Source organism: Canis lupus, chromosome 12 (genome assembly GCF_003254725.2).
Source record: "Canis lupus dingo isolate Sandy chromosome 12, ASM325472v2, whole genome shotgun sequence".
In the NCBI taxonomy this organism is placed as follows: domain Eukaryota; kingdom Metazoa; phylum Chordata; class Mammalia; order Carnivora; family Canidae; genus Canis; species Canis lupus.
In genome coordinates, this window is record NC_064254.1 from 72,089,907 (window position 1) to 72,102,873 (window position 12,967).

The following is a 12,967-nucleotide window of genomic DNA, read 5'->3' on the forward strand; positions in this document are numbered from 1 at the left end:
ACTTTTAAGAAAATTTTCAAACATCTAATTTTACAGATAAGAAAAATGAGACAAAGTAATTAAAGAATCAAAAAATACAAACTTGGAAGAGGTACTCGTTATTCATTTAATGTCACTCCTGTACATCATGAGAAATACATAATTGGAGAAAGATCAAAAACAAAAATACACAGGTGAGATACATTCAGTCATTTAAGTCAGAAAAGTAAACATCCTGCTCAAGAGCTCTGGAGACAAAGAATTTATGGGTCCTTTCAGAGCCAGGAGGAACTCCACAATGACCGCGTCATGGTTTGTATGGAATTCCTGAAATATGTGCATATTTGGATGCCCTTGAGGACTGCAAATTTTAACACATTTAAATATCTGAAAATTTGGTATCAAAACATTAGTGGAAAAAGAGGAAAGAAGAGCCATGGATGTAACCACCATTTCTCTATGCTCACATATTTTTTGCTACTGTTATCACCAAAATGCTAACCAGCCTCCAAAAATACCTCCTAGATTTCCCATAATCCCGTAGGAACACCAAACCCTAGATAAGAAGGCCTGACTTAAATGTACCCATTATCCTTCGTTTAGATATTTTGCCCATACTAGTATAGTATTAAGAGTAACAGATTTCTTTGTTTCCAACTTTCCCCACCACTTAAGAAAGTAGTGCAAGTTTTCTCTAAGACCCAGCCCGCAGAGGAAGATTTCCTGTAGCAGAAGAGACAATCTCCTGGTTTTGCAGTCCAGACTCTTCAGGTAGAAAAATAGTCTTGGATGCTGCATTAGTTTTCAGGGCTTCCATCACAAAATACTGCAGACTGAGTGGCTTAAGCAATGGAATTGCATCTCTCACAGGTTCTGGAGGTTAGAAGTCCAAGATTAAGGTGTCAGCAGGTCTGGTTTCTTCCGAGGCCTCTCTCCTTGGCTTGCAGACCACTGCCTTCTTGCTATGTCCTCACACTGTCTGTCTTCCTCTGTGCTTGGTGCCCCCCCCACCCCCCGGTATCTCTTTGTGGGTCCAAATTTCCTCTTCTTATGAGGACATCAGTCAAATTGGATCAGGGCCCACCCTAGAGCTTCATTTTAACTTAATGACTTCTTTATAGGCATCTCCAAATATAGTGACTATAGGTACGGCAGGGGCGGGGTAGGGGGGCGAGTTTTAACATATTAGAGGGAGGCACACTCAGCCCATAACAACCACCAGGACGCATCCATTTTTCAAGTTCTGGGCTTTCTGAAAGAAAAAAGTTAATTAAAAAAAAGTTAATTAAAAAAGTTAAAAGATTTTTTTTTTAAGTTGGTTTCAGAATAGACATAAAATACATGTCTCAGGTAGCGTTGCCGAAACGTAACCAACAAAAATAAAGCACATCGATTGCAATCGAAGCCAGCTGTGGCTGACGCTGTGGGCCCCGGGCCGGAGGCGACCGAATGCCGACAGCGATGGACGAGCAGGTGTGGACGCACCGGCCAAGCCCACGGGTCTGTTCCCAAAGCCTCAGGCAATACGTGGGCCTGGCTGCCGTCTACAGCCCCCACCTCCCAGAAGGAGGCCGACAGCCCACGAGAAACTCGGTGTAAACTGAACTAGCTGCGTTCACCCCGAGTTTATCCATATTTTTTTTCCAACTTAACTGCTGGGAAATCAAGACTTCCCATCATATGCTGCAGAAGTAGATTATTTGAATCTGACCCTGAAACTCAACATTTGTCCTAATTAATTAATTTCAATCCACTGCTACATCCTTAAAGATCTTCCTGAATCATAAATCATTTAGTATTTGAGCTCTCTCTGCAGGAGCAGCTCATTTCATACTTTAAACATTTAGGTATTTATTGAGATACCTTCATGAGACGTTTCCTATCAAAGGACTTCATCCCACCATACTCTCTCCCTTCACCATCAAAAATAAATACACTCTGGACGCCTGGGTGGCTCAGCAGGTTGAGCCTCTGCCTTTGGGATCGAGTCCCGCGTCGGGCTCCCCGCAGGGAACCTGCTTCTCCCTCTGCCTGGGTCTCTGCCTCTCTCTGTCTCTGTCTGTCATGAATAAATAAATAAAATCTTAAAAAATAAAATAAACACACACAAAAATAAATATATACACAGGAAAAAACCACAGTAAAATTTCTATGTAGGTGTCTCTTCCTGTGGCAAGAACAGAAAGGGAGAGTAGAAAAATCACTTTTTTTTAAATTAAGAAACTTCAGGGATTTAAAATTCCTAAAGAAATCAAATGAAAAATCTTCCTCATGCAGATCTACCGCCATCTTACGGCCACCGCCCAGTATTACAAATCAGCTTTTGGTTCTATTTAGCTAAATGACTAATATTTAAGGGCTACCGAGTTTAATGTTTAGGCTTTTATGTATTTTATCTTTTTCAAGTTACTAAATAAACTTCATTGTTTTCCCTTAAGCAAATTAATGGAAAGATGTGGAGAGCAGATCATATAAAAAGTTAACGTTACAATGTTTACTTTGGGGTATTTAGAAAAACGCATTTTTTAAAAAATGTTTTCTGGGGAGTGGGGAGAGAATCTTAAGCAGGCCCCATGCTCAGGGCCAAGCCCGACGAGGCCTTGATCTCATGACCCCTGAGATCATGATCTGAGCTGAAATTGTGAGTTGGAAGCTTTTATTTTTAAGATTTTATTTATCAGAGAGAGCGAGTGAGCACCAGCTGGGGGAAGGGGTAAAGCGAGAAGCAGGCTCCTCGCTGAGTACGGACCCCGACGCGGGGCTCGACCCCAGGACCCCGGGATCATGACCTGAGCCGAAGGCAGATGCTTAACCGACTGAGCCACCCGGGTGCCCCAGAAAAACACATTTTAAACTAACGAAAGAATAAACAAACAGACCTCCCCCCGCCATTTAGGGATCTCTCAAATACAAACACAATCTGCCACATTTGACCCGAGAGCATCGGTCAGGGGCAAATCTCCTACCGACTGTACTAGTTGCTGAGACTCCTTAAGAGACCACCACAGACGCAGGGGCTGAGGTCCAGCATCAAGGTGCCAGCTGGGAAGGTTTCAGGTGAAACCCTTCTTTTTTTAATTGCATGTGCATATCCGGTGTCATTTCCTCTCTTTGTACGGACACCCTCATGTTAAATGAGGGCTCTACTCTGCTGACCTCATTTAACCAACCTCAAAGTCCCTATCTCTAAATATAGTCATATCGGGGCTTAGGGCTTTAGGGTATGAATGGGGGGGGGAGGGGAGCCCTGCGACTCGGCCTGCGACACTGACATATTTAATGTATCACTCCAAGAACAGAAGTCAAGTGGCCGAGGAACACTGAACTCTTGGTTGATAATAGAACAGCTGTGGTACTTTATCAGCACACGTACAAAGTTTTATCAGTACAGTATGAAAAATTCAGCTTTTGCTTAATGTACAGGGAAAAAAGGAAATATTTTTAGGTGAAAATAAGCCTATGAAACAAAAAAAGCCTTTTAGTTGAAAATAAGCTCTATGGGGATCCCCGGGTGGCGCAGCGGTTTGGCGCCTGCCTTTGGCCCAGGGCACGATCCTGGAGACCCGGGATCGAATCCCACATCGGGCTCCCGGTGCACGGAGCCTGCTTCTCCCTCTGCCTGAGTCTCTGCCTCTCTCTCTCTCTCTCTCTCTGTGACTATCATAAATAAATAAAAATTAAAAAAAAAAGAAAAAGAAAATAAGCTCTATGAAACAAAATACAAAACATTTGTATTTAAGTGCAGGGTCAGGAAAGGAGTTGGGGAGGGAAAGGGGACCGTGGCACATGCTCTTAAAGGGACTCAGACTGAGGTTTGAGGTATAGGCCAGGAAAAGCGGATACAGCTCCAGGAGGGCTAAGAGCTCTCGGGATGCCTGGAGCGCACGGTTGGCTCAATTCTGGCCCAGAATGTGCACGTCTAGACTCCCTAGCACAGAGCTCTGGGACTGGACGTGAGGAACACAAGAAATGTAACAGCGGTCACGCCGCAAGGGGAAATGTCTGTCAATGGGCCTCTCCCGGGGGAAGGGCCAAGTGCAGTCCCAGGGACACCCACATCATGAAAACCAATTCTTCTGTACTTTCCCCTCTGGCGACGGATGCACCTGTTACTAAGGTTACAGGTTACTAAGGTGAGTCCCTAAAGAGCCTATTCGCCCGGTCAAACCGGATGCCCTTCAGGGAAACCTGTGGCCTCTACCTGGTGGTTTGACCTTGGCAGGAATAGTCTGGGGGTCGAAGAAGAACACTAAGGTCCATGCTCCACGGACAAGACAATCGTAAGAGGGGAATAGGGACAAGCTGTGAATCAATCCAGGTTCTTCTCTTTTGGTTTTTTTTGTTTGTTTGTTTGTTTCTAAAGATTTTATTTATTTGTGGAAGACCCAGACAGACAGAGAGAGGCAGAGACACAGGCAGAGGGAGAGGTTTTTCTCTTCTGATTCACAGACGTTAGGAGCACGGTTGTTGGACTCTTAGTGAACAGCTCAATCTTCTTGCGGATTGTTTCCTCTTCCTGCTCCAGAGAGATCTGTTTGGGGCGTTTAAGAGTTAGAACGGAACAACTATACATTTTATTCAAATGGGCCCACGAGGTATAATAAGTGTCCTACCAAATTGAACTATTTATTGCACTAAATCAATCCCTTGATTGGCCTATTGGTCTCATAAGGTTCAGTATTTCTAAGGGTTAATAGTCATTCTCAATGAATTATATTTTCATTATGTCCTAACTATTGACATTTTCCCCCACTGGACAGTGTTCCTTCAGATTTAACCCAGAAGTAGTTCAAAGATAATAGACTTGCACTTTCTGTTTTTTTTTTTTTTTTAATGATACTGTGTTTTCTCTTTTGAATAATTTTAAGGATCTCAAAGTCCTGGCCTTTCACATGGGTTCTCAAAATCAAATGGTTTAAGCATCCATCGTGACTTTCATCCTATGGGCCTAAATGGCACCCCGGAGACCAGGGGCCCGGGTGGCTTGGGGGCAGGGTCGGCGGGTGGGCCCGGGAGAGGGGTGCGGGGGGAGCCGGGGGCGGGGGGGCGGGGGCGGGGGGAACGTGCCCGGGTGTCCGAGGCCCCGCCCCCGCCTCTGGCCACGCCCCGCTCCCTGGCCCCGCCCCCCAAGGCTCGGCCCTCTCCCTCCGCGGGCGCCCTGCTCCCTGGCCCCGCCCCTTCCCGCCGAGCTCCGCCCCGCCCCTCCGCGGGCGTCCCGTCCCTGGCCACGCCTCTGGCCCCGCCCCGCTCCCTGGCCACGCCCCTTCCCGCCGAGCTCCGCCCCGTGCCTCCGCGGGCGCCCGGCTCCCTGGCCCCGCCCCGCTCTCTGGCCACGCCCCTTCCCGCCGAGCTCCGCCCCTTCCCTCCGCGGGCGCCCCGCTCCCTGGCCCCGCCCCGCCCAGGCCACGCCCAGGCCACGCCCCTTCCCTCCGCGGCGCCCCGCCCAGGCCCCGCCCCTTCCCCGCCCAGGCCCCGCCCCTTCCCGCCGCTCCCGCCCGCGCCCGCCGGGCTCGCCGCGCAGCCATGGCTCAGCACTTCTCGCTGGCCGCCTGCGACGCGGTGGGCTTCGACCTGGACCACACTCTGTGTCGCTACAACCTGCCCGAGAGCGCCCCGGTGAGTGGCGCGGGGCAGCTGGGTCCGCGGGGCCTGCCGCCGCCCCGCCTCTGCGCGGAGCCCGCCTCCCCCGCGGCCGCGCGGAAGTGAGCATCCCCGGCCCCGCGCGCGGCCGGCCCCGGGGGGGGGGGGAGGGGGGGAGGGGAGCCCGCGGGGGCGGGGGCGGCGGGCCGCAGGGGGCAGGGCGGCGGGCGGCCGGTGCGCGCGTCAGCTCGCAGCCCCCGTCCCCGGGCCCCGGCCGCGCCCCTGCTGAGCGCCCCTCCGTGTCCCCGCGACCACCCGTCGGGGCCGGGACCCCCGCGCCGGGCCCTGGACTCTGGACCGGGTGAGCGCGCCCTGCGCCGCCCGCCGCCCGCCGCCCTCGGGCCCCTGCGCCCGGGCCAGGTCCCGCCAGGGCCCCGCAGGTCCCACCCCTGGGCTCGGAGGGCGGAGGGGGACACAGGTCTGGTTCCGCACCCGCAGGTGAATGGGCCTTCCTCCCCCATCCTTCTGGTTCCATTAGAAAACTGGTTGTAAAGGAATTCACGGGATTTTAGTCAAATGTCTAAGCATCTCGGCCGGAAACCAGGAAACCAGCTGCCCAGGAGCCCGGCGGCCGGGGCGGGACCCGCACCCGCACCCCCGCACCCGCAGGCACCGCCCTGGGGCCCCCATTACCGGCTCTGTGACCTTGGGCAACTTACAATTCTGTTTCCCCATTTATACAATGACACGAGGAACTGGGTTTACAGCAACAGGCTGCGAGAGTGACCTGGGCAGTAGAGCCCGAGGGCTTAGAGGGCTTAGAGCAGTGCCTGCCCGTCCGGGGCTCCTCTGGGCGCCTCCAGACCACTCCTAGGCCTCACCGTGGGAGGTGAGAGCTCCAGGCCCCAGGCACAGACGTCACCGGTGCTGCTGCCCGTCACGGTGAGGCCAGGGTCCCAGCCAGCACTTCAGGGACCCAAAGGTGGTCAAACGGACGAAAAGCCACAGACCCTGTGAAGCCGCTGATGCCCCGTCGGCCCTGGGCTTCGGGGTCCGGACGGCCTCACGGGACCTCGGCTGTCCTGGAGGCCCGGGTGGCCAGGCTGGGGCCTGTGGGTGCATCGTGTCGCACGGCGTGAGCCATTAACGAGTGACCTGGGTCAGGTCAGCTGCGTCGCCCGGGCCCACATGGCCACGGGTTTTATTAGCTCTCAGACAGAACAGCCCAGCTGGCCACGGGGCTTTGGGTCCCTCTGCACCGGGGCCTCAGGCGCACCCCCCCAGTCGGGGCATGTGCAGGCCCCCAGGGGTCTGGACTGGTGGCTCCCCTCCCTCTGGAGGGGTCAGGGGGGACATCATGAGCCACTCCCTTCACGGCGTCTCCACCGTCTTCGCCCTTGTGCCATCTCACGCCCCAAAGCCTGTCACGGGCTCACTTAGACCAGGGTGAGTTGCTCACGAATCCTCTTCGACGCCGCCCAGCCTGGGCCCAGCCCTCCGTCCTGCCCCAGATTCAAGGGCAGGTGAGGCGGCCTGGGGACCCTCGTCGGAGGGGTACGGGGTGTGGCCGGGATGGACCTTTTGCCTGGTTTTGCTTGGTGTATGCAGTTCTCTAAAAATTTGAGGGCAGCTCTTTACAGACCACCCCCCCCACCATCCCCACCATCCCCACCCCCGTCAATGACAAAACTGAAACAACCAAGGAACAGGTTTGTGTCCTTTATCCAGGAGGGAAATAGTCTGTGAACCGGGGAAGCACCATGCACTGAGGGTGGGCACAGGAGAGCCGTCGTGACGGGGTGCTGGGTGGGTTTAGCATGGGGGGGGGGTTAGGTACGTTTACAAAGCCTCGTCAAGTCTTAATGATCTCCAATCCTAAGAATTCAAGAGTAAGAATGATAATCATTCTCGGTTGTTTAACTGGACGCGGATGGTGTGATTCTGCGGCATCAAGGACCGCAGCTGCCTGGGGCTCTCGGGGGCAGGTAAGTTGCTTGTAAAGGGGAGTCAACCTGCAGAACTTCACAATTATATAGATATTTCTCCCCCGTCTGCCCCATGAGTGACTCCAGTAGGTTTTCAGGTCTATGAAATTAGGAATGAATAGTGTATTTTATATTTAATCTTTATTTCTTCCCTCTTATTTGTAGCTCATTTACAACAGCTTTGCTCAGTTCCTGGTCAAAGAGAAAGGATATGACAAGGAGTTGCTAACTGTGACTCCTGAGGATTGGGATTTCTGGTAAGTTCTTTTTTTTTTAAGGTCTTCCTATTCTCTCTGGTTCTAAAACGCTGCTGATAAAATTTTAATGTCTCGTCTCCTATAGAGATATAAAAGTGAAATGTGAAACTGAGTCAAAGGACAAAATGCCTTCTATATTGAAAGTTTCATGTTTCATGATGTGGAGGGTTCTCGAGAAGTTAAAAATAGAGCTGCCCTATGACCCAACAAGTGCCCTGCTGGGGATTTACCCCAAAGATGCAGATGCAGTGAGACACCGGGACCCCTGCACCCCGATGTTTATAGCAGCAATGTCCACAGTAGCCACACTGTGGGGGGAGCCTGGGTGCCCTGGGACAGATGATGGGTACAGAAGCCGTGGTCCTATAGATACAAAGGGACATGACTCAGCCCTCAGGAAGGACAAGTACCCACCATGGGCTTCGACGTGGGTGGAACTGGGGGGGATAATGCTGAGTGAGTTAAGTCAATCAGGAGAAGGACAAACCTGGTCTCACTCATACGGGGAATATAAGAAATATATATTCTATATTTTGCACTGAGGGGGAAAATTCGAGAGGGAGACAAACCATGAGAGACTCTTGACTCTTCGAAACAAAGGGTCACAGAAGGGGCTTCGTGGCAGATGGTTGGGGTGACTGGGTGACCGGTGCTGAGGAGGGCATACAATGTGATGAGTACTGGTTGTTATATGTTGGCAAATAGAATTTATTTATCTTACTTATTTGTTTTTTAAAGGTTTTATTTATCTATTCATGAGAGACACAGGCAGAGGGAGAAGCAGGTTCTATGCAGGGAGCCTGACGTGGGACTCAATCACGCCCTGGGCCGAAAGCAGGCGCTCAACCAGGCGCTCAACCGCTGAGCCCCCCAGGGGCCCCAGCAAATAGAATTTAAATTAAAAAAAAAAATGCAATGGGCAATCAAAAAGTTTTATGTTTCATGAATTAAAGCCTTTTCTGCTTTAAATTTAGACTTGTTTAAATATGTAAATAAGCTAAAAGCTTACTGACTAATTTGGATATTTTTGTGTGGCTGAAGTTTGTCACAAGTTTCAGAGGTTATTAAGAACTATCTCTAAAATGTACATTTTTTTTAAAAAAAGTTTGCTTTATCACCTTTCAAATACAGAACTGTGGAAGAGGAAGCGTCGTCGTGTTTTGGGCGTGTGTCTGAGCTGGGACATTGGGTTTTCTGTAATTTGGGTAGACGTCCCTACGCCTAACTCACGGCTCACTCCTTTCCTGAGAGGCTTGTCCACTTCCCAAGGCTTTTTGTGTCCCTCTTCCTCATCTAAACAACACAATGAAAATCCTACCCTGTGAAGTTGCTCGGTTCACAATAATAATTCTAAAACACACAAAAACATGCAGAAGTGATTCTAGAGCAATGATGTTCATCTCTACCTCTGCCGCGTTTGGTTGGCCCTTTTGTAAAAGAACAAACATTTGCCGTGTGAAACCGCCGACCCTGGGCAGTTTGCTGTGGACCCCAGTCCCTGATGCTTCTGACGTAGCCCCTCGTCGTTTGTTTGATTCTCTCGATATCCAGTGGCCCTTATACTTCCTTGCTTTTATTATTCACGATAACGGGTCTGTACCCACTTTTATCCCCAAATCCCACAGGCCTTTTACAGCGAGGAACCCAAAACTTCGTTTTTTGACTTTGTTTTAATGGTTTTCAATGACATGCCCTGCCCAGAGGGCAAGTTTTTATGACCCGACCTAAATGGAGCCAATTTCTGAAGACTATAGGAGAGACGTGCCTAAGAACGTTTCTGGTGGAACCTAAACGTGTGCATGTGTGCCTTTTATTTAATGAACGGCATTTGCACATTTTAACATACCTACAGACGTAGCGTGATGTTTCCTTTTTTGTTTTTTCAGCTTTGGATTCCTCTTTTTTTAAAAAAAAAAAAAAAAAAGATTTTATTTATTCATGAGAGACCGAGAGAGAGAGGCAGAGACACAGGCAGAGGGAGAAGCAGGCTCCATGCAGGGAGCCCGACGTGGGACTCGATCCCGGGACCCCGGGGTCACGCCCTGGGCTGAAGGCAGGTGCTCAGCTGCTGAGCCCCCCGGGCGCCCCAGATTCCTCTTTTTTAAAAGCATGACGATTTTGCAGACTCAACATGCTGTCTTCCATTTCCTCACATGACAGTTTTCCTTCCTTACCTGCTCTGTGGGTGCTGCTTAATTTTAGGATTCCTGGATTTTCTTACTTGTTTGACTGCCGTCCGGGTCACATGGGTGGGGAGTCCCTTTGCAGCACTGTTTGACTTTTTGAAAATGTAGCTTATTTCTTCTAGGGTTAGCTGCGTCTATGCATTGATTGGTAATCACACTTTTCTGTTTTAGCTGCAAGGGCTTGGCACTGGACCTGGAAGAAGGGAACTTCATTAAACTTGCAGATAATGGCACCGTGCTCAGGTAATAACCTTTACCTGCCAAGTCAGAACTTTTCCTCCAGGACACTTTGTATAGCGTTTGCTTGTTAAGGTTTGGGTCAAATAAGATCATTTTTTTTTTTTTTTTTTATCACAGGACAGATTGTGTGCCTGTGTTTCTTTGTATGAAGTGTTTGAACAGTTTAAATAGCGATCTCAAGGTCTAGTTTTCAGGTTAGCTTGCCCGAAATATTTGCGGGAGGTGCAGTGGAATCCTAATGGCTTGCCCGTCTCGCTGCCCAGAGAACCTGGGGTATGTTGGGTCAGAGAAGCACATGGTGGCCTGGAATAAAATTGGGTTTCTTTTATGGAGGAAGGAGGAGAGAACGGGTGTTGGGGAGGGTTGGCGGTCGGTGCACACCTGCCCTTTCTCCATCCTCGTCCTAAGGGGCAGAGAGCGAGAGCGGGGCCGCCGCCAATTATTTGGTTGCTCGTTTGCACGCGGCTTGCCCTGGGCAGCTGGAGCTACAGGGTCGGGATGCGTGGACGGGTGTCTGCGTGGACGTGTGCCGTGCACAGCACAGCCGTGACCATGACCTTGACCGCGACCTTAGGTCCCTCAGGTGCACTTTGCCGTCTTCGGTGGGAGTTGGAGGCCTGAAGCGAGTCTGTCCGTCCTCCCGGTCACTGTCCCTGCCCCGGGGCCGACCCTCTGCCTCCACCCTGTGGCTTCTTCTCAGCTTCGCAAGGCCCGGCTGGCCTCTGGTGCCCGTGTCCTGCCCTGAGCGGGTCCCGTGCAACCGCACAGTCCCCCGTCCCTCTAGCCTCACAGCCCCGCAGCGCTGTCCCCTTCGGAAGGAGCCCGCCCGGATTTCCCGTTTGTCCTCTCGGTCCTCGTGTCCCGGTTGTGTCACTGCCGTGGCCCCAGGCCGGTGTCATGGGCTCACGTGGGTGTCTGTGGACCACTCTTCCCCGCAGAGCTCAGCGCCGCGTCTTGGGAGGGGGCTGCGCCGCGGGGCGGGTCCAGGGCGGCGGGGACCCCAGGAGGAGTTGGGTCGCGCGGGGCCCGGGCAGGGGAGGCATCAGCGGGCTGGGGGCAGGGGCGCTCACGAGCACTGTCCTGTCTCCCGATGCCAGGGCGAGCCACGGCACGAGGATGACGGCCCCCGAGGCGCTGGCCCACCAGTACGGCGGGAAGCCGTGGAAGCACTTCCCGGGCGACGTGGGACCGGCCGGCCGCTCAGGTAGGCGCAGCGCTGTGGCCTTCCCTGCCCGGGGCCCCCGCGCCGCCCTGCTGCCCTGTCTCCTGCCCCGTGTTTTCTTTCCCTTCTGTTAAGTGACCTCATGTGCTGTCCCGCTGTCGCACTGCGTCAGGAAGCTCTGCGGGTCACGGAAACATGAAGACCCCTCTCGGAACTGACCCTAGGCACTGGCGGCCGTGAGCCGACACATGCCAAGTGCACTATTCTAAACAAATGGGCCGGATTGTGACCGTCTGGTTTTCATTTGTTCTAAATCTCTGGGCCATTCCCCCACACTACGCTTTTGAAGCTCACCTGCTCTCCAGAAAGCGTAGGGACCCGAGGGGCGCCCGGCTGACCCCGTTGCTGGAGGGCGGCTCTTGATCTCAGGTTGTGAGTTCGAGCCCCATGTTGGGGATAAAGATGGCTTAAAATAAAATCTCATAGGTCGCCTGGGGGGCTCATGGTTTAGCGCCTGCCTTCTGCCCAGGGCATGACCCCAGGATCCCGGGATTGAGTCCCACGTCGGGGGAGCCTGCTTCTCCCTCTGCCTGGGTCTCTGCCCCTCCCTCTCCTTGGGTCTCTCATGGATAGATAAATAAAATCTTCAAAGAAAAAAGAAAAGAAAAAAAAAGAAAAAGAAAATGCAGTAACTTGAAAATAGTTGGCGTTACCCCTTGTTACAATTAGGTTTGCTTTGTCACATCCATTGTCTTTTGAGAGTTTGTTTTGATTTTGTCCTGAGATGAAACGAAGCGAGTGCTCCTGGTGGAACACGTGGAGAGGAAGGCAGCCTCCACGTTGGGCGTCGGCCTTCACACACCGAAGGCCCGGTGGCCCTTGGAGGTTAGGTGCATGTCTGGAGAGCACTTTACTCAGCTTGGGACTGGGAACGCTGTGGTCCTTCCAGAAGCAGGCAGGTGTCGACAACGGGTTCCCAGAAAGGCCAGGGCACAGCGGAGTGCTTCACCCTGACATCCATTCACAAACGGCCGGCGCCTTGAAGAAGGCAGCAGGAGAAGAGCAGACCCAGGGGCCCCACAGGTTGCTCACCGCCCTGCCCGCCAGGAGGTGCCACCTCCCGGAATGAGCAGCCCCCTCTGGAGCTCAGCCTAACCCAGGAGGACCTTGGAGGCCACCTGCTCCTAACTGGGGTGCTTAGGGAGGCGTCTCCCACTCATGCACTAAGCAGTCGGGTGGTGCTCAGCGGCTGGCCAAGTGGCACTCAGTAGTCAGGTGGCGCCCAGCGGTCAGTCAGGTGGCGCCCAGCGGCCCGGTGGCAGTGACACATAACAAAGGCCTGTTGTTCCTGCCAATTGGAAGGGAAAGCTGATACCTTTATAAAGAAATAGTGTTTTTTCAAGGCAGAGACATAGAAAAGAAAAAAAGCCTGCGATTCCACAGCCCAGTTAATCTTTGTTTACATCAAAAAAAAAAAAATCATGTGAGCCTATGGTTAGAAAATTTAAATGTCATAGAAAAGAAGAGTCAGTTACGTGATAGAGGTTGTGTCCCGTGGGTTAAATGCTGGGATGCTGC

General features: G+C 52.2%; 1 protein-coding gene across 2 annotated transcripts in view; it reads left to right on the top strand.

Moving 5' to 3' along the window:
- The first annotated feature begins 5,446 nt into the window (after positions 1 to 5,446).
- The window catches only part of NT5DC1 (5'-nucleotidase domain containing 1), a 118,955-nt gene continuing 111,434 nt past the window's right edge, over positions 5,447 to 12,967 (top strand). For both annotated transcript variants that reach the window (XM_025444773.3, XM_025444775.3), the window contains exons 1-4: positions 5,447 to 5,595; positions 7,710 to 7,801; positions 10,159 to 10,230; positions 11,325 to 11,431. In XM_025444773.3, coding sequence (XP_025300558.3) covers positions 5,503 to 5,595; positions 7,710 to 7,801; positions 10,159 to 10,230; positions 11,325 to 11,431 — 364 coding nt within the window. In that variant the 5' untranslated portion in view covers positions 5,447 to 5,502. The remainder of the gene's footprint in view (positions 5,596 to 7,709; positions 7,802 to 10,158; positions 10,231 to 11,324; positions 11,432 to 12,967) is intronic.